We start from the raw sequence: 26454 nt of genomic DNA on the forward strand, positions 1-26454 counted from the left end.
GGTGTGTCAGCGGTCCCCCCCCCCCGGTCACAGAAGTGATAACGAATCACCCGAATAAATGCTTTCTTAACCAGTATCGGTGACGGCAGACTTCGGCAAAGCGTGATTCAATCCTAGCCCTGGAGGAGGCACAGGAGGAGAACAATATAGAGAGAATTCAAGGCAGAGTAACAAAAAAAAATGCCGTCGCATTTTTGAGAGAAACCTTCAAAATAACTACTCCACTCAGACCTTATTTTTGTGCAAAAAAAAAGAAACAAAAAAAAATTATTGCTTTTCATCAGGGATTCACTGAGTTTATATCCCCCAGCTGATTTTCCTTCATCTTTTATTTTATTTCTGCCCAGTGCAAGAAGACTGAAAATGGCATCATTGTGTTTGTATTAGTTCCAAATTCGGACAGATGGGGTTATTTTGTGCGAGGCCAGTTTTCTTTCTCGGAATCAACTAACTGCAGGGATGGAGAGCGAGGGCCTGGCCGTCCAATCGGCATGCTGCTGCTACCCAGGGGGTGGTCCAGGCTCCAGGCGGCTGTTTACCTCTCCAAAAGACATTTATCAGCACGGAATGCCTTAGGTTGCAGGCTGGGCTCCTCAGGGTAGGATGGCGAAGGTAGGGCCTGCATTGCTGTTTGCGATTCAGCAAGCTGTAGTCTCGTACCATGGGGGCAGGTTTGAAGAACCGTGACAGCACGACTTGAGACTTCATCTTAAACAAGTAAAATTGTCCACTTAGATAGGTGACATTATGGAAATGCTGCTGTTGACGCAAACCATTAGAAGTAAACAAGCCTCTTAATAAATGTGTCCAAGCAGCGTGGAACTGAGAGACTTTCATCTGTTTTTGAATAAGGAAGAAAGCGTAACGCGTACTGTGGGGTGGGTCCTGGGCAGCGTGTCAGTGAGTGAACATGAACGTGCACGTGCTCTCGACGGCAAGGATGAAGACAGGTACCTGTGAACTGCTTACCAATTAGGTTACCGGGAGGAAACCTACAGAGGGAACTGTTAAAGCTCTGCTGATATGGAGCATGGCTTCTCACAAGTCAAGTCAAGCTTTACTGTCATCCCAACCATATACAAATACAAATAAAATCATAAAAACATTCCTCTTGAACCTGTGCAAAAGTGCAACATTCATGACAGGAAAGATATGACAGTTATGGAATAATTGACTTAAGGGGGAAAACAACCTGTACAGTTATCTATAATTTAAGTGACGGGGAGCTAGAATGAAGACTACTACATACCATAACCTAATGTACAGTAATGCGACATGAAGTAACATAACGTACCATTACGACATGACACGACATGACAGCATAACATAGACAAAACCAGGCACACTAGATACGACTGGGAAATTATTTCATGGAAGTACTGTCTCTGCCAGGAGGTACAGCAAATTTAAACAGTATTCACCTCATTCTAAAGTTTCTCTGCATTCAGTCCTTTGATGCTTGTTCATCGGTTGGTTCTCCAGCATCACAGGTATGTAGGGTGATGTAAAGGAACCACATGTATGTCCGTTCATAGAAATCAAACTATAGTTATGCTCCAGAATGAAAAAGGCTGGAAGGGTGGTCATAATCACAACCATCTGATGTATGAAGTTATCTGTCCATTTTTATTTAATTTATTAATCCCTGTAACATTTGTTAGCGTTGGATGAATAGCATTCAAGTAACATTGTTGTAGCCGTGCAGGCCAGAAGATTCTGGAAGCGGGGGACAGGTGAGCACACCGGCTTGAAGCTGCAGATAATAAATATTTTAAGAGCCGCACGTTAAAACTTCGACTGCAGTGCCGGCATGTAAATAGAGCATCTCAACGGAGAATTAAATCAATGGAACAGGCGAGTCGGAAACACGGACAAGGAGGAGAGGGGCTGGACGAGCCGGGGGTGAGGGGGACGATAATTATTCCGCTGGCGTCTTGGGCTCGATCTCTGTTTTGCTATCGCCGCTGTGCAGCGTCGAGCTGTACTCGCTAAAGACCTGACCGGAATTGCCAATGACACTGGCAGTCCTCTGCCTCTGTGAGTCTGCGCCCATGTCCGAGGCCATTTCTAAAACACAAATTCGAATGGAAACAAGCAGCAATTGCCAAATAAACATCAGCACGTTCTTTTTCACCTCTAGAACAACGCATCATTAATATGAATGTACATTCTTCTCACAAACAGTCCCCAATCCAGCTTCACCAAACCCCTGTCATTCTTCATTTTTATGTACTTTCATTATCGTTAATAAAATTATTTAATGCATTTTGTAATGAAATGTCCCAAGTGTGTGATGACATTTTATACAAAGCAGGAGTCTGCCTGTACCTTTTCTGAAATCACACCCATAAATTTGCTACTGCGTGAGCGGTAGAGAGTGCTTAGCTCAATCAGCAGGACAGATTATAATGTGTTATGACCAGATCTGTCACACACGTGTAGGGCGCTTTGGACCTCAAATGGATCTTTCTGAGTAATGTCCGGTCAGAGGCATGGCCCAGACTCGCCGTGCGTGGCTCCGTTTTCTAAATGGAGGTACTGGAGAACATGCAGCAGTGAATATCGTTTTTCTGCTCGGGGTCATTGCTGTCAAGCTGAGCTATTGTTACCCTTCCTGATAACACTTAGCTACGGGAACCCGTTGAGAATGCATTGGTGGCTGATGCATGGCACACACTTCATTCTTGTAACGATTTTGCAGGGACACTTGACATCAACAATAATAAGCTTACATTAGTGCCTCGCTTGATGCTCCCCTGGATAGACAAGCAAGGCGGCTAATATATTAATTTCCTCAATTCCCAAAGAGGCGCCGAGAGTTGATCTGAATGACCAAAGACATTCATTTTGCATGAGTCACCGGTAATGATTGTAATTCTGCACCGGATTATTACGCTTTGAAATGTGTTTAAATGTGCTGCCAACACCCATGGGGTAGTCGGGTCAGTAATTAGGCCATGTATGCTTGCCAGAGGGCATCTCCTGAGCAGCAGGAATGGGGACGTGGGATGCTGTCGTCTAAACAGACGCTGCCTAGGAAAGAGAAATGGGAGGAGAAGTCTCCGTAACGGTTCTCGACTATTTTTTGTGCATCTGCTTGGTGGACTGAAATGACACAAGGCACAAGACGGCACATCCAGTTCAGCAAATTTCAGGTTTTAGGTCTCAGCTGTTTTCTACAGTCTGGAGAAACCTGCTGTCTATAATGTTGACGATGCCGCCGCTCGCAAACGATAAATGAGAGATGGAGAGAAGAAGTGCTTGTCATTTCAAAGTCTGCTGCATTTCTCTGGCTGAGGGTCCGGTGTTAAACGTTCCATCAGTCAATCATTAAATCCATTCATCCGTTAAGGTCCTGATGCTCAGATGCAGTGATCCAAGTTTCAATGGGTCCGCGGCTTATCATGAACCATGAAAGTCACGAGCAGAGGGAAAGAGCATCCTTCTCTTTTTCATCTCCTCCCACCTTTTTATTCATCTCTGCAGAGAGCTTCGGTGGAACTGCAGGCGTGACAACTTGATGTCTGAGGTGTCTTTGAAAATCAGTAGGTCTCCTGGACCACGTCACCTGTCCGCCAGCTAGCACACAGCAGCACAGAGTGAAACACAGAAGCTCGGAGAAGAAAGGGGGAAGCATCACAATGAAAATCAATGAAAAACGATAAAATGATCTCAGTGCTACCTAGAATATACCGTAAACAGAAAATTACGGAAGATTATTCAGTTTATTGCTGGCCTATTTGAACAATTTCTTTTCTTAGCGGTTTTTGGAAAGAACTTCCTGCCTTTAAGCTCACATATGATTTAGCCTTATAGTTAACACTACCGTCAGAATTCCTATACTGCTTTCTTTCTTATCATGTGCAACAGCTGCATATAAGCTTGTTAGCATAACTGGTACTTTGAATCCTCAATAGAATACTGTAGCAGAAATAAGCTAATTTGTTGTCTTAGCTGTTATGTCCTCTGTTCTCTGGGCAGGTATCCAGCGTCGCACTTTTGGATTTTTAAAGGATGCTGCTCTTACAATTGCAATTTTAGAAATTATCGCTGATGTAATCATTGAGCGAAACAAAGCATCCGTTTTAAGTTAAAAGAAGCATTTTAAGCAGCATCATGCAAGCAGCATCGTCTGGCTAACATGGTAGCATGCTAACATGTTAGTTGGCTCTACTACATGGAGAGGACTCTCTTTGCACACTGGCCATCTGGTTTTGCTAGAAAACCAAATGTTATGTCTACTGTCTACCTGAAGCACAACTAATCTTTCTGGGGATGCAAATTACTTTTTGTTCACGGCTCCTATCTAGGGACATTGCTGTAGGCAGGATATCAGCGTGAAATATACTGAAGTTGATTAGCTGCAAATCTGGGTTGCCAGAGTTCTGGATCTCGTGGATGGGGCAGTTCTTTCTTGGGGAATTACATTCCTGGTAATCTCACGTGGAACCGGGGCACATTTTTTAACATGAAAAGATAAGCTGCACATCTAAATTGTGGGGGGAAATAAATAAATAACAAGACAGGCACACTTCTCACCCACGTATTCCTAAAGCCTATTAATCAGCACCAGGCAGGCCTTCGGGTTTTGGAGGGATAAGCCAGGGAGGAATTCTGAAACAAAAGCATGAAAAGGTCACAGAGAGAGAAGCTGCCCGTCCTAACCCCCCCTACCGGCATGGACATCCATGTCTCTTTATTTCAGACCTGATTTTTATTCGTAGATCTGTCTGGCCGCGCCAGTGTAGGTCACCAGACGCATCGCGAATCGTTTTCTGCACCGAAATGAATCTCAAACTTGAGACTGGAACACGATGTTTTGCCGCAATATCATCAGCAGGAGGGTCAATGCTGAGATAAACACTCAAGATTCAGAGGGGCCTCGTCTAAAGCCTCGTAACACATTATTGGAAATTTAACCAAGGTCAGCAAGTTTATTTTTACTCATACCTTTTACTTTTATCTAAAGAACCTGTCTCTCGTTAAGTTGCGAATTTATTTTATTGGAGCAATACCATTTAAGCTCTTTGCTCCAGGATACAACAGAATGCTTTTTCTGGGACTTAATGTAGCGACCGCTGGGCCATGACCCTTACTTTTAACCTGCCACAGTGAATATATCCATCTGATTATCACATTTTCTTCAACGCTAAGGTGACATCTGATCATAATGAAACGTCGCCATCATAGCTTATAGCAGACGGTATCAATGCCCCCTGCATTTTCTTAACTTACCCCCGGCTTAACTGTGACCGTGGTAGAGATGTCGCACCTGTGACACCATGTGATTGCAGCCCTCTGCAACGTGCAGGTATTCTCGAATCAAGCCCCCTTATCAAAAATGACCTGCTTGCATTTGCCTTTATATGCCATCAAAGTCACCCTAAGGCGCTTCCCACAAAAGGCAGCAAAATACGGTTTGGCCTTGAAAGCGCAAATAATATTTTATGGACCATTTTCAGATGAGCTTTGATCTCTCTCCCAATGCCATAGACATTGAGTCACAAAGTTCACACACAATATAAAGTTTTAATCATAGCAGCCAGGGGTGATACCTTACAAATATCTACGCAGGCGTAAAAATTTAGATTTGCACTCATATCCACATGGCTGAACGGGGACTGGGGAGGGTCTGATTTCACACTGTGGGTACACGCATGTTGTGAGCTGTGTAGTCTTGTTTCAGCAATGACTACCTTCGCTAGAAGACTCAATCAGTATAAGAATTGGTGCAATCATTTTGAGCGCAATACCATCGGGCACACGTGCATGTTGCTAAGGAACAAGTGGAAAGTATTTTTCTCCGAATATAATAACGTACTTTTTCTTTTTAGATGATCTCTCACATCGATTAAAGAATAGGGTGTTTCTGTTAAGACTATGACATGGTAAAAACAAATAGTGCTTTTCTTTAATTATGCACATTCTTTTTTGTAATCCAAAATAAGGTTATTTGCATTTTGTTAATGCAAGCTAGCAGAACGTGCATAATAAGCTTGTGGTCTTAATTAATTGATTCATTTTAATTATATTCTGTGTCAGACATAGCCGGTTAAACATGAGGTTTATGATTTTACACTGTAGCTAAAGAAACAGGTTAAGTACCGTATTAGAAAGACATGTCAGATTATTTGAATCTGTTCCACACTTGTTTGTGCCTAATTCTCATTACAAGCATCTGTTTTCTAATGTAAAATCGGGCTGGACTAAAAAGAACAGACTTTTAAAGTTTCTGGAATATTCCGCAGCTTCACTCAGACCAGGACCGAGGCGATGGCACGGTGAAGTACGTCCTATACGGGGATGGGGCCGGCTCCCTGTTCCTGATCGACGAGAACTCGGGGGACATCCACGCCACCAAGAGGCTGGACCGCGAGGAGAAGGCCTTCTACACGCTCCGTGCCCAGGCCGTGAGCAAGCGCACAGGCCGGCCACTCGAACCCGAGTCCGAGTTCATCATCAAGATCCACGACATCAACGACAATGAACCCAAGTTCTCCAAGGAGACGTACTTGGCCAGCGTCCCCGAGATGTCCGATGTCGGTGAGTGAGCTTGGTTCTGCCGGTCAACCATGTTGGTAGATCCTGACGCCTCTTGCATCCGTCTGTTTGTAAGATAAGCCTCTCAGGAATCGCATCTGCGTGTGAAGGCTGCATCTGAGGCTAAGATAATATCTATGACTGTCATGTTTTATTGAAGGTGATGTTTGCTGGTTGGTGATGCAGATTAATTTCTCTGGGGGACCTTAAGCTGACTTGGCAAGGAAGTTATCCTAATCCAACACTTGAGCTATATTATCATGATTTGAAAGAGAAATTAGGGAATTTGAAATGAGGTAGCAGCAATAATCCACTAATTAAGGGAAACTTTCAGAGAGGGTGGTCCAGGAACCCTAGCGATAAGTCCGGATTTTTCCAACTAGAGGGCAGGATAAAATATCGATTGAAATTCAAACCTGTTATTTTATTACATGGTTACATGTCTGGTAATGATATTAAAATTTAGTGAGCAGATTCTGGTGTTAACATTTGTCGGGGTGCGGTGTGATCGAGAGTGAGGATGATTTTGCCAAGGCCCTAGGCTAGCCTATGCATTATTTTATCCCCTAGCAGTGAGGTAGGTGAGCACAGACTGGCTCCGCACAAACTCGATGTACCAATCCAGTTGGTGGTTTTAGGGCTGCTCTGTTTCCCCTCCGATTTTAATTCTACAAAACACAAAAAAGGAACTTCCCCATGCCGAGATTACTGCATTCAAAGGGCCTTCCCTTTGTAAAGCTTTCCAATTTGCAAAACGTACAGAGGGTCCAGCTCTGGCTGAGGGGGGAATTTAATTAATGGGCACGTTGGTGTAATGGACGTTTTGTCTTATCTGGCTGAGCAGGGCTTCAGACACGAACACAATCTCTCACATGCCACGCATCAAGCCGTCCGCAAGGGGCTTTTTTCTCCTCTGAAACCTTGCATCTTGCGTTTACAGCACGCAGGCTTTGCGCATCCGCTTCCTTTAAAGCTACGCCATTCGCAATCTGCTGCCAGAAAGCGCAGTAAACCTAGGGGCACGGAGCGGGAATTTACGAGACGATTTATAATGAGGACTGGGTGTTGGGATTACCTGGACTGATGGTATTATTGCTAATTGACGAACCACAAATGAGGCACGTTTGCATCACATACAGGAGTGAAGGTGAGGGGGGGGCGGGGGGGGGGGGGCATAATTCATACGGAAGAGTCAGTCTTATTATTAGCCAAAGGCCTGTTTTGAATCAGTGAGGGATACAGTCCTGTCACCATTCATGTTAGTCAACTACAGTTATGTCTGTAAATTACTGTATAATAATATGTGAGTTTGTCAGAAATACTGGTTTCATGGGCTCCTGTGATGTGATGGGCTCCTGCCCCCCCATAATGGATAAGCAGTTATAGATGATGGATGGATGGATGGATTTTTATTTTCAAAGTTTCCATATTTTCCTCCTTCAGAGAGCAGGCTTTTCGCGCTGTTAGATGTACGCAAGAACAGGCTACCATGTCGCGCTTGTTTCTGTGGCTGCGATGGGGGTCAGAAACTGACAGCTCCGTGACGGAGGGGAAGTTTGGTATGTAGATTTCCCGGTTCATCTGGAAAGAGCCCCACATCCAAAACGACGGCCGGCGAGCCAGGATGCAGAATGTGCTCTTCAAAGAGCCAATCTGTACCTTTTCCCACCCAGTTACGACCATGCGGGAATCTCACACTGGTCGACAGATGTTTCGGATGTTCATTAGCGCGGCGTGGCAGAGTGTGGCTGCCGCCAGCATGGGTCTGCCGAGTGACAGAGATGGCGCTGGGTTCTGGCACGAAATAATAATAAAAAAACAAACCTCCCAGCCATCTTCTGCTTTTAAAGACCGCAAATCCAAGAGAAAGAAAAATGATACCGTAAGTCAGAGCATTCACAGCTCACCTGCTGTACCAAGTACACCTCCGGCTTAAAAATAACTACTGCAGTCATTTAACTAGTAAATCTACATAATTTTTTCCAGAGAGGAGGGAATGTGCTCTAACCTTCCAGTGTTGAGTGTTTGCCTGTGAGTGTGTGTTTAAACGCCTTTTGCTGAAGGAGAGAGATGAAGTGCAGAAACAGCACAACATAAACTAATGAAATTCTCTCTGAGAATATCACATATAATCACCATTTACCACAGACGCGAGGAGCTCGCCTTATCGGTTTTGATATCACATCTACCGCGATCGAATGAGTCGGTAATCAGTTTTACACCTATGCATCTTAACTTTCCTGTCTGTTTCTGCCGACTTGTGTTGAAATTAAATCAAATCCCGTATATGCAATGACTCTAAATTTATTCTGATTACTTTGCCTCCCTTACTTTACCAAGTAAAATTTAAATAATGAATCTAAGTGCACTAAAAAGGGCTTGTTCCCACAGGGTTGTGGGTTCGATTCCCGCCATGGCACAGCATTTGTATCTGTGTGGGTGGAGCGAGCAATTACGGACTCGTTATAGGTTATGTCCTGTGTGCTCTGGCTCTCTCTCGCAGTTATAAACTCACAGCTTGTGTCCGTATCGCTTCCAGAATATTCCCCATCTCATGTTCTGTACTTCCTGAAAGAATTCCTGAACCCAGTATCAGGTTTAGTGACATGATTGTAAGCATGAAATCAGGGGTGGGTTTGTGGTTTGTGATTTCCGGGGCCCCACGCAAAAAGTCACTTGTTTCCCCCTGTAGTGTCATGATGGCTTGTGGCCAACAGGAGGCTCCCAAACCTCAGGGGCCTGCACAAATATGTGTGGTTTGAGTGGTGGTATACATTTCTTCTATAAGTAATATATAAGGATATAAGATCCCCTAGTCTTTTAGGGAATGTGTCCAATCAGAACCATTCTGCAAGGAAATGTCAGCATTTTAAACACCAAAAATAGAGAACAGCTGCTTATGTACTGACAAAAATAGACACAATCAAGTAGCAGACCTCAGAAATTCCAGTTATAAACTCACAAACAATGAGTGTCTATTTAAAGATAATTTAATCAGTGTGACTGGATTGATGACAAATGGCAGATCACGTTACAATATAATAGTTATGAATTCCCACAGGATACGTTCCAAGAAAACCATCTAGGAATCTGCTTCTGTTTGTGTGTGGATTATGTTTATATTACATTGTGGGGACCTGTTATTTTGACATTACCAAGGGCCATTTTTCAGTTCCCAACGATGATCAGTGAGTTTTGTTTTGTTTGGTTACTTTTGGTCAAGGTTAGGGCTGGTTAGGGGTTAAGGTTGTCATGTTGGGATTAGAGTTTTCCCCATTAAAATTAATCGAGAGTCCCCACGAAGATATAATTACAAACCTTTGGGTGTCTGTAGATCTGTTTTTTTTCCAGAATGGGGCTGATGACCTGCAATTTGCATGCCCTGGAAAGCAGTGCACTCTCACATGTAGGCTGCTGCGGTTTACCCTTCCACACATCTAAGGAATTCTAGGATGCTGATGACTGAATCTAACCCTTACATACATATTGTGGAGTGTCAGAATTACATTAAGAATGCAAACACGTCGGCATAAACCAGGCAGGATTAGAGGCGTCTACATGATCAAATGCAGTACAAATTGCAAAACAATTATCCTGCATTCATGTCACCGATTTAAAAGTTTTGCCATTGTGGCCAAAGAAGATTAAGTTTCTGTTGAACATAATTAAGTTCCGGGGCTCCACCTTGCCTTTTGATTTTCCGGAAACTTCCGTAATTAATCTGTAGTTATCTCTGGATCTTCTGGTAAATTTATTTAAAGAGAAGCGCAAGGGTACCTTCAGGCTCACTGTATGTACATATTTAGGTGCACTTTCGTTTGTGCCTGGACTATGTATTTATTTCTTGATTTTTCCTTTTTGCCCTATTATATTATAAAATAAATAAATAAAATGGCACAAAAGAATCAATCTTGCACACGTATATGCGATTTCACGGTTCAGGGGGTTTATTGTGTGGCGGAAAAACAGATATAGTGGCAGTCACGGCGCTTGCCTTGCTTGATGATGCCTGACGGGTGATCTATTGTGCGGGAATTCGCCGGATGCAGTGCTCTCTAGCGCTATGTCAGTGTGTGACAATCTACATAATGTCCCTGCTCTGAAAAAAACCCTTGTTTGTCAGTCTAAGCTTGTCATGTTTTCCCTTTTTTGCTTTTACTTATTTAATTTAAATCAATCTTTTTTTTTCTGTTACGCCAGCATTTCATTTCCCAACCTCCTCTCGGTTCTCAGGTACCGTGATCCCGTCGGCCCGGAAACCGCCTCCTGTCCGCGGTGCGTAATTTCGCGTCAATCTCTTTTACTTCAGGCAGAATATAGGATGCCGACAGGCTCCCATCATATCTCGCATGAGCGGAATAGGAAGAAAGAAACGGTACTGCTTGCATTCTCGGTGGATTAAAGTCATCGCGCGTGACCTACGGCTGTCGTCAGTCCAATTTCAAGCCGGCATGGACTTGGGGGAATTGACGAGAAGGGCTCGGCGTGGAGAGCGGCTCGCACGCGACAGCCGCGTGAATCTGCGCCAGGTGGCGCGTGTAGGTGGAGTCACTCCATCACGTCGCAAATCAGCGGCATATGGTAATTAGTTTGTTTGCGCCTGCACTGAATATTCAATTACGCATTCTGTTTTGTTGGGGAATGCACAGCGGCAGTAATTTTGACCGCTTCTGATTTGCATTAGTTATTGCCAAGACGGAAACCTTGAGCTGTTGTCCTCAGCGTCAATGACATCCCCCCTCCACCCACACACACACACACACACACAGACACACACACCCATCCGCCCCCATTCTGACAACCCACCCACCCTCGCTCCGCATCCTGATTAGCTGGCATCCCGTCCAGAAGGCCTCGACGTGAAAAGGAAGCAAATCATTATCAGGGGACCAGGTGTCTGACGCATTAAAGGTTTCGTAGTCGGGCAAAGGTCTCACTCACATGCTTCCTATATACGCACTTCAAGAAGGTGTTTCTTTTTAAATACACAGGTTAATAATTCCAGTCTAATTTAAGCACTGAACCATACTGGCGCACTAATGTATCCTGTAACCTGGAGTGAACTTTGCAACAGTTCGGTCATTTAACAACTGTTCTTATTGCTTGATGCTGTAAATAGCTTTGCTTTTTAGCACAAAAAATAAGCAATCGTAATACTTCAGAGCTCAAGTGTACCTGGCAATGTTTCTTTTAGCTACTGCTGGATTCAAACCGTTCTCTGCTAATAGTGCAATTCTGATGCAAAATCCCCATGAGGTTGAAAATAGTGTTCGTAGCATCTGTTTAATCTGGATTGACGACAAACACACACGCCCCCATGGTGGAACTGATGAGGGGGGTGTCTGTAGGCTATTATGGGGAATATTCCAGGGCAAATAAGTGAAAAAAAAGGCAGAAGTGAGAGAGCATTGTGGATGGTGACAAGACGTGAGGTGATGCAGTTTGTTTCAGGGCCTGTCGGTGGAAAGCAATAGCTGAGGATTATAAAGCGAAACACAGAGAGCTGCTGTTGGAACAGGTGATGCAGCACTGCCGGTCATGTCAGCATGAGTCAAGGTTTTCCAGAAAGCCTTTAAATGTAGCTTTCCGTCACCTCCCACCGGCTACTGATAAAGCTTATTATTATTTACCACTAGTAGGGGCGGCACAGCAAACATCTTAATGGCTTTCACACAAGTTTTTTATATATATATAAAAAAAATATATAATAATAATAATAATAATAATAAAATAATAATAATAAGCTCTATTTATATAGCACCTTTCATACACTCGAGGACACTTAACAATTCAACGAAAAGCACGTTTAAGAAGACAATACAAGTTACATACAAAAAGATAAGAATATATGTGTAACAGGAGCCTGAAATTGATAATAGATTTTTCCTCACGAAGAGGAAGAGCGTTCAAAATTTTAGCTGCTATTTCACTAAAATCTCTGCCACCTATAGCAGATAACCTCTACCTGTACAGTGAGGAAGCTGGCATGCGATGACCTCAGTACACGGGCTGGAGTGTAAGGAAGCAGGATCAGTATAATTCGATTTATGATTCTTGAAGAAACAACCAAATGAGTAAATCATAGAGGACAGGAGTGATGTGAGCAGATTGTTTTTTGCGTGTGTACGTAAGTAAACGAGCAGCAGAATTCTGAACATAATGTAATATATTGATGTATTTAATGGGGAGGCTGTAAAATAATGCAATGCAATAATCCAGATGGGTGGTCTTCTTCTCAGAACATCCTGTCCACTGGTGTAGAGAGGATGACAGGCAGGTGGCCAGACTCGATAAGGGGAAACAGAAAACCGGAAGCACATTTAACCCTGATTCTCTGAGAAGGTGTTTCTCTTTGAGGGGTCTTAGGATCTCCTTGTATTTCATTGACCACAGGTAGTGCACTTGTGGTACATATTAGCAGAAGAATATTTAAAAAATTATAGCTGTCTAGTAATCCATTTAGTTATAATGGAAAAAATTCATATTTATTATATTATTTTTAAAATCTGTTTCCATGTGACAGCCGCGACTTTACAGACATTTCACGATCAGCAGTTTTTTTGTGGGGAGTCAGTGATTTTATTTTCGCATAGCGCTAAGCAGGATGTTTAAAACCTCGATACTCCCTCATAACAAATTCTGTAAAACTTTTATAGCTAACAACGGACTTATTGAATAACTCAGACCAAGGTCAATGTCAGCACATTGAAGTTTTCTTGGTGTTTTAGTGTGGCCGGTTCCTTCTCTGCACAATAAAAGCATTGGATATCCAGAGCTTTGGGGAGGTTAAAGGCAGAAAAGCATCTCAGCTACTTTGACTATTCCTGATGCCTTTCAGACCGCATGAGTCCCCAATGTTTTACGTCAAAAGGTAAAAGCAAGAACTACAAATCGGACAGTATTTAATATCAAATTCATACAGATATAGTGATCTTTATACAGTAACTGACCTCTATTCATTTATTTCATGAACATTTGTATAAAAAAAGTGGCATTTTGATAAATCGTGGTCATGTTTCTGAGGAATGTGCGTGGATTCTGAAGGTGCTGATCTCACAGACTTTATAATGCACTGGTAAAACCAGGTCACAGACAATCCTGTAATCTGTAATCTTTCCACACATGCATATCTCTGACTCCAGCGCCCGCTTAATGTGCATCTGAGCAGCGCCAGTTTGCCCCCAGATAATCCTCCTGTTATCACCCTTCTCTTCTGTTCCAGGTACGTTCGTGGTGCAGGTTACCGCCATGGATGCTGACGATGAGCAATATGGAAACAGCGCAAAGCTTGTTTACAGCATCCTCCAGGGACAGCCGTACTTCTCCATCGAGTCAGAAACAGGTACTTCCATAGAACACGCAACAAATAATCCGGAACAATTCTGATATACTTCAGCAGTGAGTGTTAATCTGTATTTGGAACTTTGATAAAGGTTCAGATATTGGATGTATATAAACCCATGTTTATGGGGTCCCCACCTACTTACGGTATTCTCCTGAGATAAGTTTCTCAGGCATGAGGGGAGATGAGTTGTGGCGAAGTCTGAAAATGTCAGACGCGGAAGTATACCATATAAGGAGTGGTGTCAAGGAAATGAATAATGCAGAATACATGTTAGCTTGCCAAGCATAAAAATGACAAAAAAGCAAAGCTGTACAGTTGCTCCCAAGGCAGTGGAAAAGGATGGATACAAACACACACGCACATGTAGGTTATTCCTAACCTTATGGGGACCACTCATTCACTTCTATGGGAAAAATGCTAACGCTAACTATGACAACCTTAACTCCTACCCAGCTCTAACCATAACCCTAAGTAACCAAGCAAAATGCTTATTTTTGATAAAATAGGAAACCAGGAAACCGGTCCCCATAAGGGAAAGAAATGGATATTTATCGTGTTATGGATACATTGTGTCCCCATAAGGATATGTATACCCACTCGCGCACACACACAGACACACACAGAGGTTTGTAATAATCACAACAATGACGGCCTTGATCCCTATCCAGCCCTAACCTTAACCATAAGTAACCAAACTAAATACGAGACTTCTGGCATTTTTGTTTTTTTGATTGCAGTAACAGATCTTTGTGGGGACCTGAAAAATGGTCCCCACAACATCAAAATATCAGTGCTTTATTACATTTGGTCCCCACAGTATAATATAAACCTAATACACACACACACACACTCACACACACACAAATATATATATATATATATATATATATATATATATATATATATATATATAATGTATGTGTGTGTATGAATATAATAAAGTCAGTACTTTCAAGTTTATTGATTTTGAAAATCACATACAATATAAAACCTCATACAGACTCCCAGAATGTAATTTCACACTAAGAGGAGAGAAGCAATTCCATTTTACAAACTCCACATCCTAACAGGTTGTACAGAAGCAGGTACGGATACGGACATGTAACGGAGCTTCGCCTCCGTCTCACTCTATTCCTAGTTTTGTTGTTTCAGAAGAAATACTCCAAATATGTTCTCTCAAAATACTACATGGAGAATAGCACGAGAAAGCATTTAATAAATGTAACAATCTGAGCGCTCTTTTGGATTTTAATACATTTACATATTATTTATTTTGCAGATGCTTTTATCCATAGCGACGCATATTCTTGAGAAAGCAGGGTGAGATGGTCCCTAGCGCAAATTTAAGGGCTTTTCTCAGGGACCCAATGGAGACATCACTCTGCCAACCCTGGGATTTGAGCTGGCAACCTTCTGATATTATAACGTGTCATTAATATAGCACACATTTGTGGCTAAGAGACTAGTTACATTTGCATGAGGCTGAGACCCCGAATAATCATGTTAATTCCAACGGTGACACACATTTCAATGAAAATGCTAATATACGTTAATGCTAATGCTAACTCTCACACATCCCTCAGGGAAACCTAACTGACACTGATTCAGACAGCCGTCATGTGACCTTTCTCTGTCCACCATGCTAGTGATCTCTAGGGAAAATCTGGGGCACTTAGCCAGCACTGATTCAGACAGCTGTGTCAGCTGACCCTTCTGTGTCCATTCCTCGGCCAGGCATCATCCGGACGGCTCTATCCAACATGAACCGGGAGAACAGGGAGAAGTACCAAGTGGTGATCCAGGCCAAGGACATGGCGGGTCAGATGGGGGGTCTCTCAGGAACCACCACCATAAACATCACCCTCTCGGACGTCAACGACAGCCCGCCGCGATTCCCGCATAGTGAGTCACGGCCAGGGGACCTGTAGTATTAACCTACATCAGTATGGGCAGTTGTAGGCAGTTTACTAGGGTGGGGGAGCATAAGAGGGGTCATAATTCATACAGAGGAACCAACCTTATAACAAGCCAATGATATGTTTTGAATCTGTGAGTGACAGGGGAGGGGGCACTCCGGGGGCCAATCAGCTTTCAGCTGGGGCCAGTGACTCCTGCACATCAGTAATTAATTTATAATGCTAGTTTTATCTACGTGTAAATGTTCATAAAGTGGTTTGAACTAGTGTTTGTTGCTGATTGTTATAGATGCCTGGAACAAAGGAAAAACATAGATTTTCAATTTATTATAGCACTGTTCACAACAGAGTCATCCCAGTCCACTTGTCAAGAGGGTGTTGCAATCCATTACAACACCGTCTATACAAAATGGTGCAAGATTTCAAAAGAACTGGTGCATCTGCTGTGTGCAATTATTTCGGAGAAGGTGCGAGATAAAATAACTGATGTTGACAGGTAGTGAAAATAAAAACACTTTTTAATTAGAGAATGAAGAATGAGAGAAAAAAATGTAGTAAATATCTCGAGTCCATTAAGTGATTCTGCCCCAAATTTTTGCACCCCCCCCCCCCATTCCCCCAGTATTGCATGGCATGTCTGATTGATAACAGGAGAGAGTTGCCGGACAGTTTCACACATGCCTGCCAGCAGTGATCCCTCTTAGGCCGAAATGCGAGTACCGCAATCCCTTATTTTCTCAAAAGACATCGCTGAAAAAAGGGAAACTTAATAAGTTTGACATTTACCTCACAGGTACGACACATTCGCAAGCAGGAGATGCAATACAGAGCATAAACACTTATATTCGTGTGGAATGACAGTATAATTTAGACCCTGGAGCAAATCCTCCATGCGTATCTGTAAAATGAATGAAATCAGTCCTTAGAGGAGACGGGTGTCGCCGGGAAAGCTGAGTTACGGTTTCTGAAGGTGTCGGGGATGATAAACTGTCATTATTTCCGCTCGGAGTGGGAGAAGGCAGAACCAGGCTCTTGGAGAAATGACAGGCTTCCTTTGAGGCAGAATCAGACAATTAATCTCCGAACCAAAACATGTGAATAGTGTCTCTTATAAGGTGTCCTGATTTTTTTTTATGGAAACCTCCCACTGGGTTTAAAGTACTAACAGTGCTGTCTGATTTTAAAATCCCCAGCAGGTTCTTCCTCTCATGCTTCACTTGTACACCGTATAAAAGAACTGGATAAGAACACAGACATACATGACACATTAGCATGTCATCATTTCATAGCCTACCCTTATGATGCCTGGGAAACGTCGTTGATGTTTGTTGCGTTTGTTTCTCCGAAGGCAAACGGAAACGGCAGTGGTGTGTATTCAACAGCATGTGCGATAGCTCGATGAAGCATGAAATTATTTTTAACAATAGACAAGGTAACAGCATTTCAGTCTCCGTTACAAAATAATCCCGCTGTTTGCTCATTTCTTAAGGTTCTTACCATCTGTCCGTTTTGGAATCGGTGGAGATCGGGTCAACGGTGGGACGGATAAAAGCCAACGATGCGGACATTGGGGAGAACGCGGAAATCCACTACAGCATCATGGATGGTGATGGGCAGGACATGTTCACCATCGTCACTGACCGAATAACTCAGGAAGGCATCATCACTGTTAAGAAGGTAGAGTTCCACTGTCATTCATATGCCTTGTTTTTTTATTTCCTTTCACATAATAATTCTTCTGCAAATATCTCCAGGGTGTTTTTCTAAGTGGGTCTTGCAGAATCCTATAAATCTCACCCATAATGCCCTTATCGTTTCATAAAGGTCCTTAATTCAGTACTCAGTAGGGGCTTCTTATATCTTGCTTGCTAGGATTTCATGTGGTTTTGAAATCAAGCTCAGTGTCCTTTCCCAGGTTCCCTCTGAAGTATGACAGAAATGTTTAAACAGGATCAACGCATAGTCATTGATGTAAAAACTGACAATTTACCAGCTTGTTTGATGTCAGTTACATTAAGATTAAGTTATAGATACATTAAGATTAGGATTAAAAAGTTTATTATCATATGTATGGTAAATGCGACTGGGCACAGTTGACACAGATCAAACATAAGACACAATATCAAACACAGAGTGCAATGTAAATGTATAAACATATAGAGCTTAAACAAATATGCATAAAATATACAGAGGTGGTGATTTCAGGCCTAGAAAGTACAAATCCATACCAAGATTTTGTTTCAACCAACCAGTTGAGTGCTCTGTGGCTATGACTTTCATATATCTTTGAATATATGAAATATATATATATTTCATATATATTTGAATATGGGTCATATATCTTTTTACTGATAGTTTCCACTGTTGACTCCTCTGCTGCCATACCTATCAGAGATCAGACATGCTACCCTTGGTAAAATAATTTAAAAAATTAAAAATGGCAAATTACTATCATTATCTAAATGATCTGATGACTGTGTATGTGTAACGTCACCATGGACAGACTCATAGTGATTACATGAGTAGGACATCGAAGCAGTGCTTTGTTTATTCACTGTTGCAGTGAAACATTAATGTCAGCCACGGTTATCGCCCCTAAATCGGTATCAAGGGGATCGATGATGATTAGCTGGCGTTAGCTGGTGTTGCAGAAGGTAATGCGGATATTTGCCAGTATGAGTGCAAAGAGGGTGTCCAGCCCTAGTTACCCTTGAGTGAAGCAGTCAGTCTGAATGTCTGCTGCAAAAAAAAAAAGTCCACCTCCTGTAGATAAATTCAAGCTGCTTCGGACGTTGGTTTTATTTTGTGCTTCTCATGGCCAGTCACTGGACTATGAAAGCAAGAGGATATACACCTTGAAAGTGGAGGCCAGCAACACCCATCTGGACCACCGGTTCCTGCACCTGGGTCCATTCAAGGACACGGCAACGGTGAAGGTGACGACGCAGGACGTGGACGAGCCGCCGGTGTTCAGCAGGAACCCCTACATCATCGAGGTGCATGAGGATACGGCGGCAGGGAGCCTCATCGGGGGCGTGACTGCCTGGGACCCAGACTCGGCCAATCACCCGGTCAAGTGAGTTGTGTAGTTTAAAAGCCCCGCCTCTTGGTCCTGCATTAAGATTCATGTAGTATCCGGCTTGTCATTAAGTCCCACATTAGCACCTATCTTTGGTTTGAATTGCTCCAGGATAAAAGATCTTAGGTAGCTGGTTCTCATATCTCTGGGTTCATCAGCAGTGCTTACTGCTATTCCAACCACGCCTGCGTGGGCCCCCTGTTGGCCATGAACAGTCACTATACTAAATCTTAAATAAACAGGTTCCTTATTAAGGAGAAGCTGAAGCAGCCTGTTCTGCGGAGCAGCTAGCTAGCTGCAATCTTGTAACGTGCTAGCTATTTATTTAGTGTTTGAAACATGCGGGGGACAAGGGGAGGCAGGGGATCTGGAAGAACTTTCTGAGTGAGGCCCTGGGAGCAACAAACCTGCCCCTGCCCAGGATGCTAAATTAACGATGGATGTAACAAAAACTGTTATCACCATGCTGAAGGTGTATTATTGTAAGTTTGAATTGCTTTGGACACAAAATCCCTGCTGTGGAAATTAAATGATCACGATGGAGGTACTTATACAGACTAAAAGTGCATAATAACCACTGAGGTGACTGTGAAAATCCCCCATTGCCAGTGGATTTATCTCAGTTTGTTGCAGAAAGCTAGGGAGTTATACATTCATAGGTCATTTATGACATCCCATTTCTGCGGTACCAAAAATACCACACCGGCAAACAACGATAAGAGCGGTTCTTTATTTTGAAGGTAAGCTCCTAGCTCGGACAGGCGTGGTAATGGCTTTTGTCTTAGTATTTATGAAGCCAGTTCATCACAGATTAAACTCGGAAAGTCGTTTGCTATGATATAGTGTTGCATTTCTTTGATTTCGCAAGTCTATTCCGACGGGATCTTAAAAAATGTAAAATATCGTTTATGAAAGTCAAAGGAAGAGTGACTCTGAGGAGTATGTCTGTTTCCTGGGGTTTTTTCATGTCGGCTTTTACTTGGAGCAGTTCCATCGACGCTATTACGAAGCTTTGAGCCTGGGAATTGCGAGATCGACCCGGCCAATCTCTCAAGCAGGGCCCCCGGTGAATCGGGATGACTCGGATGCACCAGGGCGCCCGAAGTCGATCTCCGCGCCGGGATTAGTGTGGATTCCCCGGACTAAGGCCACATGGTGTGTCTTGTAGACACCTGTTTTTTAACAGAAAGATATGGAGACATAAAGAAAAAGCCCAATAGGACGCGGTGATGTTATCGCATGAGATTTTTCCAGACGGACTTTGATGAAGGTGGTCCTGAGATAAATGAGAGGATTCGTACATCAGTGTAGGTCACAGCAGCCTGAGGGGGCTCGTTACATCCTCTGGGACCTCGACACGATGAGCTCTGCTCCAGTTTGACCCAACCCACCCGGCCGTCGTCGTCGATGAGCCTCCGTTTCGGAGGCCTGACACTTCTCATCTGGCGATTTAATGATCGTGCGTGCGTTGCTTTGCAAATTGTATCCAGCGGAGCATGCCCGGCGATTGTTTTAAATGTCAAAGGAATGCGTAAGCTGACATTGATAAATGGCTCAGAGAAATATGATGCATTCATTAATCTCTGACCAGACGGTAAACAGCGCCATCAGTGTGAATAAAGTCATGTGTCTGCTTATATATCACACTGCGACAGTGCGACGGTAAACGACATTAAACAATGTCTGTGGTGGACTGTCGGAAGTAACTGCTGGGGAAAATAATTAGCATACTGCCAGATATCAGATCCTGTTCTGTGTGGTTTATTATTCATGAGAGGAATGGTGATTGAAACCTGCAGGGGGCGGGATCGCCACGTTCTGCCAATCACCCGATGCAAACCAATAAGGCAACCGGTAGGAGGTCGATTCAAACCCACTAGTAATTCAAAGCAATCAATCACTGCCACCACGGCTTCTAGAGATTTCTTTCTCTTGTCACTGCTTTCTAAATCTGTTGCCAGCAAATATGATCAATTGTTAATCCATGTGTCTCAACAATACCAGGGCTCCTGTGAAAAATGTGATTTCATATATCACTCAGTGGTTCATATTTATATGATTATTTCCATATATGCTATGTGGAACTTAGAATTTTCCATAAGTAATTTACCGTAAGTTCTAATACCAGGCTATTCTCATTTGGAACCAGTAGAAGCCAGATCATTTGGAGAATTATTGTAATAAATAATGCAGCAGGAATAGATGTATGTAATCATTCTCCTGGACAGCCAACCAAACAGCCTGTCACTTCAATAGTCATGACCATTTACGTACAGGCACCTCAGTTATATTACTCATACCACTGCATGAGCATTGTCAGATTCTCAGAAAGTAAATTGTCGTTGGCAGGTACTCCATCGACCGGCACACTGATCTGGACCGGCTGTTTAATATCGAATCTAGCAATGGGACTATCACAACGTTACAGGCCCTGGACAGAGAAATGTCAAAATGGCACAACATTTCAGTCGTGGCCACGGAAATAAGTGAGTGTCCTCTTTTTTTTCCTTCTTGTTAACAGATCACCATCGTGGTGTGATTAAACAGTTCTGTATCGTGATACACCCTGTAATAAAGCAAACATATTCATCCCGCTCTTCATTAATCCATCAAGCCTCCGTATCCAAGTCGCCTGAAGGTCGAATGCCGCCCTGGTAACCGAGCTGTCGATCGAGGCATTATCCTTGAGATACGCCTTGAATGCCTGAATGCGATTCTGTTTCAATCAGTAATCGCGTCCCATCATCCTCCAGATAATCCCCGTCAGACCACTCGAGTTCCCGTCTTCATTAAGGTCCTGGACGTCAACGACAATGCTCCGGAGTTCGCGATGTTTTACGAAACCTTTGTGTGTGAAAACGTCAAAGCGGGTCAGGTAAGGAATCCACCAAGGACTCTTGTTTTTTTTCCCCCAAACATCCCACTCCCTGCGCTCATAAATATACACTACATCGTGCATTCCCTCCATCGGCACCCGCTGCACTAATTATGGAGCTGCGATTCATTCGGTCCTCCGGCGTCGTGATGACACCATCATCGTCAGAGCGATGAAGCATGTCGATTTGGCCGAGCCGTACTTTGCTCTTGTTTACAGATCAGATTTTGATTTGTACAATTAGCATAGGATCCGCCGTGCAGATTTGAGAGCTGTATAATCCCCCCCCCCCACACAGCTGATACAGACAATAAGCGCTGTGGACACGGATGAACCTCTCGTTGGGCACAAGTTCGCCTTCAGCCTGAGTTCCACCAATCCCAACTTCACGATTTTTGACAACGAAGGTGAGCACACCTGCGTATGTTTGCTATTTGACTGTTTTTTTCTTCAAGAATCTCAGAGGACGTCGAATGTAGAATGACAGGACCGCACAGCCGGCTCAAGTCATGAGAAGCGTAGATGCATTGTCTACGTCAGATTTATTGCAAAAATAAAGTAGTATAGTCTGGGAGTACTGACGGTAAACAGGACAGTATAAAGTATTAACATTATACTTATATATGATCATAGTCTCATTGCTATTCATTTCGTCACTGTCCAATAAAAACCACGAATGACCTCTTTCTGACTATTGTGACTTTTCACTGTAGACGGAATACTCCCATTGTCCTGCTTACTGATAGTGCTTGACATATAATTGGCCAATGCATTGTTTTATAAAGTCATATATTTAACCAGCATTTATGTTTTTCCTAGTTAACAGGTATTCATAATAGTAATTGGTATGGATTACATTATATTACTAATGTTCGCTGAACTTTGATAGCCAGATAACTAGCTAATTAACACCATTGTTAATTATAAATATAAAGCTAGTTTTAGGTAATACTTTTAGCTTATGATAGGGGTGCATCTGTGGTGCTAAATGTGTCTCATGGCGTTGTGTTTAATTCGTAAAGTTGTTTCTGAGAAAATACCTTTGTTTGTCACTCCTGAATAACAGGTTTTTGGAGATGTTTTTGGAAACATTTCATGACGATATAGTACTAATCACAGAATTGTTGTTACTGAATCAATAACCAACCGAAGCACTTTAATGAGAAGAATCGTAAAGCACCTGTTTAAGTACCAGCAGGGGTCACTGTTGCATATATTTCTTCCCCAGATAACACAGCCCGGATCCTTACCAGACGGGGTGGATTCAGTCGGAGAGAGACTAGCGTCTACCTGCTGCCGGTCATCATCTCGGACAACGATTACCCTATCCAGAGCAGCACGAGCACTCTAACCATTGGCGTGTGTGCATGTGACAGCCGGGGAAATATGCAGTCATGCAGCACGGAGGCGCTGCTGCGCTCAGCCGGGCTCAGCACGGGAGCCCTGGTGGCCATCTTGCTCTGTGTCATCATCCTCCTCAGTGAGTCTCATCTCGCCCTCGACTCCCGCTGATTTCACTCACTCTTCTCCTCAAACGGCTAAAACATGTGTGGGTGTGTTGTGAGACTGGTACTGTGCTCTGAATCCATGGTGACATCAGGTGTAAAGATCTCCTACCTTCTCGAACCCCAGGTTCAGGTCTGGAGGACTCCCACTTCGAAGCTTCCCACGTCCCTCTCCAGAGTTCTGAATGACGCAAAATGGAATCCTGCCTGGCAGTAATTCTCCATGGAGGAATATCTCAAGTTATACATTTCCTAAAAAGCAATTATGACGCATTCCCCATTTAGGATCATCTCAAGTAATGAATTTGCCGGAAAGTAAAAGCAATCGTGACTCTATTTTCCGTTTAGGAACAATTCAAGTTACGAATTAGCAAAGAAAGAAAAAAGAAGAGCGATGACTCAGTGTAGCCTTTGCAGTAATGCTGCACGGCGGCAGGGTATTGGGACAGACGTCACACCACACCACCCCAGCCCACCAGAGTACAGTCTCTTGAAGGCAAATTCAAAGGGGAATGCCAAGCTCAGCAATGACTGATTACAGGAGCGGGCTTTTTGTGGCAGGTGGTCTGAAGTCAGAGGATGGGGTGCTTACCTACATGACCCCTCCCCCCACCAAGGCGATCCCGCTGGCTGGCAGATTCCTCAGACCTAACATTTCACAGCCTGTTTGCACATCGTTGGATCTGCCGTGCTCAGGGGCCCCAGCTTAATGCTGATTGGCCACCAGAGTTTCCCATTCCCCGTCACTCCCTGATTCGAAACATTTCATTGGCTAATGATAAGGTCGGCCTCACTGCATGAATTACGGCCATCTGTTACACGGTGGTAGTCGACTCCTGGTGGTGGGCTGCGGCATTTGTGTAGGGTATTTCACGCACCATGAGCACACAGAAGCGTGAGCCAACCCCTTTCCTCCTCTTCATTTCACACACTGGTGCCTGGCTATACCTGCGACCCATATCTATACTGACATCTTCAGCCCACCGCTGCTGCTGCCCTGCCTGTGGATAGCTTATTGACAGCCCCCCTCCAGCCCCTTGTAAAGACCCCCCCCCTCCCCCATCAACAGGAGATTCATAGCAACGGCCCGTTCTCCTCGAGTGATCCGATCTGTGTTATCGCTGGTGTGTACGTGCGCCGGCATATGCGGCAGTTAACAGTGTCCACCACTCCTGTGAAAATATTGCCAGGGCTGCTCATCAGTCTGTGGCGGCCCTGCCTGCCCCAGGCACCCCTGAAGAATCGTCCAATTCCGTCGTATCCAGCAGCGACAAAAGGCAGCCGGGGCGTAACCACGGCAGCCTTGCCTCCTGCCTCCGGTTAGAAAGGCCGACACACTGATTTCTAAGGAAGGCTCCCCGGCTCGCTCGACCTTGTAATTAACACCTGAGTGGACAGCCGTGGATCCTTCTAGAAGCCATGGACAGGGGAAAACAAGCATTCAGAAATATGGGAGGGGAGCATCTGTGGTCTGTCACAAAACAATACAATGCTATAAAAGAGGGAAAGTAAATAGAAAGCTGCTTTATCACAAGTGCAAGGTTTGAATGGCTTGAATGCCTGTCTGAATTGAAACACTGTTTCAGTGCGGACGTGCTGTGATAAAAATATGGAGCAAGCCTCTCGGCTTATACTGTACTTTAAAATTCATGAGCTGAGCCAGCTGGCTGGGAAATGAATTTATCAGTAATAGCAGATTAGTCTTTCCTCCATGAATCCGCAATGCTCCTAAACGTAGTGCCGTGTGTTTTTGAAATATGGGCTCCAGCATCTTTTCCCCAGCGTGACGTGTCAATAAAGACTCTGTTGTGCGCTTTGATGCATTTCATCTCCAGACCTCTAGGGGGCGCTGTGGGCGCTTTAGGACAAAGCAAGCCCCTAACTACTACCTCATATCCTCCCCAGTGATCGTGGTCCTGTTCGCCGCCCTGAGGAGGCAGAAGAAGAAGGAGCCGCTGATCATCTCCAAGGAAGACGTGCGAGACAACGTGGTGAGCTACAACGACGAGGGCGGCGGCGAGGAGGACACACAGGCCTTTGACATCGGCACGCTGCGCAACCCCGAGGTGATGGAAGCTAACAAGCACCGTAGGGACATCATCCCCGAGATGCTGTTCCCCTTCCGCCGGGCGTCGCCCATCAAGGACAACGCGGACGTGCGTGACTTCATCAGCGCAAGGCTGCAGGACAACGACGCTGACCCCACTGCGCCGCCCTATGACTCGCTGGCCACGTATGCCTACGAGGGCAACGGCTCCCTCGCCGAATCGCTCAGCTCGCTGGAGTCCGCCGCAACAGAGGGCGACCAGGAATATGATTATCTTAGCACCTGGGGGCCACAGTTTAAAAAGCTAGCAGACATGTATATGGGAAAGGACAGTGACAATGATACTTAGCTACAAGCAGATGTAAGTAAGTTCCATTCAGCCTATCCCTACAAAAAAAAAAGGATAAAATGGATAGATAGTTGGGACATCTCTTTTTACTTAATAGAAACCGTGGAGACTTGTACTATCCTGCCAGGATCACATTTTTTCACATGAGGGTTTTTTACATAATCGCATTTTTTGTGTTTTTCTTTTATTTAAGCAGTAAAATTGCCTTCAGATTTTAGGGTTGTCTGTGGTGTGGAAAATGTGTTTTGTAACCGAAAAGCGCAAAAGTGATCTTGTACACTATCAGTGTTTGTTTATGGAGAAAATGATTTAAAAAGGAAAAAAAAACAGACCCACACTTTGAGAAACTGGACTTACTATAGATAAATGTATAAAACGTTTTAATATGGGAGACATACGTTATTCATGAAGCGATGTTCATGTGGACAGTGGATAATTTTAATTGTCAATCTCTTAGTCCATTTCATCACATAGATGTAAATTGTAATAAGGTGTAAGTTATAGACTAATTGTCATACACTGAATTCATGTTGTTTGGATGCCTAGTCATATTGTTTTATATTTATATTTTTATATTTATTTTTAATAAAAAAATCTGAACATCTGTTGCTCTTGTTTTATTTTTGGCTATACTTTGTTTCCAATATATGCATAGAGAGTTTAACATCGGATGTGAAGTGTTTGTTTACCAAGGTAACTGACCTGAAAGAAGAAAAGTATTTATAACTCAATGAACCAGAGGAGGCTGTGTTATTAATGTGGCTATTAAATGAATTAGTATGTCAATATTAATTGGGA

The 26454-nt window shown here is 43.6% G+C and overlaps 1 protein-coding gene across 3 annotated transcripts in view; it reads left to right on the forward strand.

Moving 5' to 3' along the window:
- Positions 1 to 26196, forward strand: part of LOC125740814 (cadherin-10-like) — a 40370-nt gene extending 14174 nt beyond the window's left edge. Inside the window, exons 3-12 of one of the 3 annotated variants that reach the window (XM_049012477.1) lie at positions 6249 to 6543; positions 13763 to 13882; positions 15620 to 15787; positions 17291 to 17478; positions 18624 to 18877; positions 21230 to 21366; positions 21634 to 21755; positions 22054 to 22162; positions 22984 to 23235; positions 23388 to 25142. In XM_049012477.1, coding sequence (XP_048868434.1) covers positions 6249 to 6543; positions 13763 to 13882; positions 15620 to 15787; positions 17291 to 17478; positions 18624 to 18877; positions 21230 to 21366; positions 21634 to 21755; positions 22054 to 22162; positions 22984 to 23235; positions 23388 to 23449 — 1707 coding nt within the window. In that variant the 3' untranslated portion in view covers positions 23450 to 25142. Of the gene's footprint in view, positions 1 to 6248; positions 6544 to 13337; positions 13412 to 13762; positions 13883 to 15619; positions 15788 to 17290; positions 17479 to 18623; positions 18878 to 21229; positions 21367 to 21633; positions 21756 to 22053; positions 22163 to 22983; positions 23236 to 23387; positions 25143 to 25165 lie in introns of those variants that run through there. The other 2 variants (XM_049012475.1, XM_049012478.1) reach the window with 2 other exon arrangements.
- Positions 26197 to 26454: the final 258 nt, after the last annotated feature.

The sequence above is a fragment of the Brienomyrus brachyistius genome, chromosome 4 (assembly GCF_023856365.1).
Source record: "Brienomyrus brachyistius isolate T26 chromosome 4, BBRACH_0.4, whole genome shotgun sequence".
Taxonomy (NCBI): domain Eukaryota; kingdom Metazoa; phylum Chordata; class Actinopteri; order Osteoglossiformes; family Mormyridae; genus Brienomyrus; species Brienomyrus brachyistius.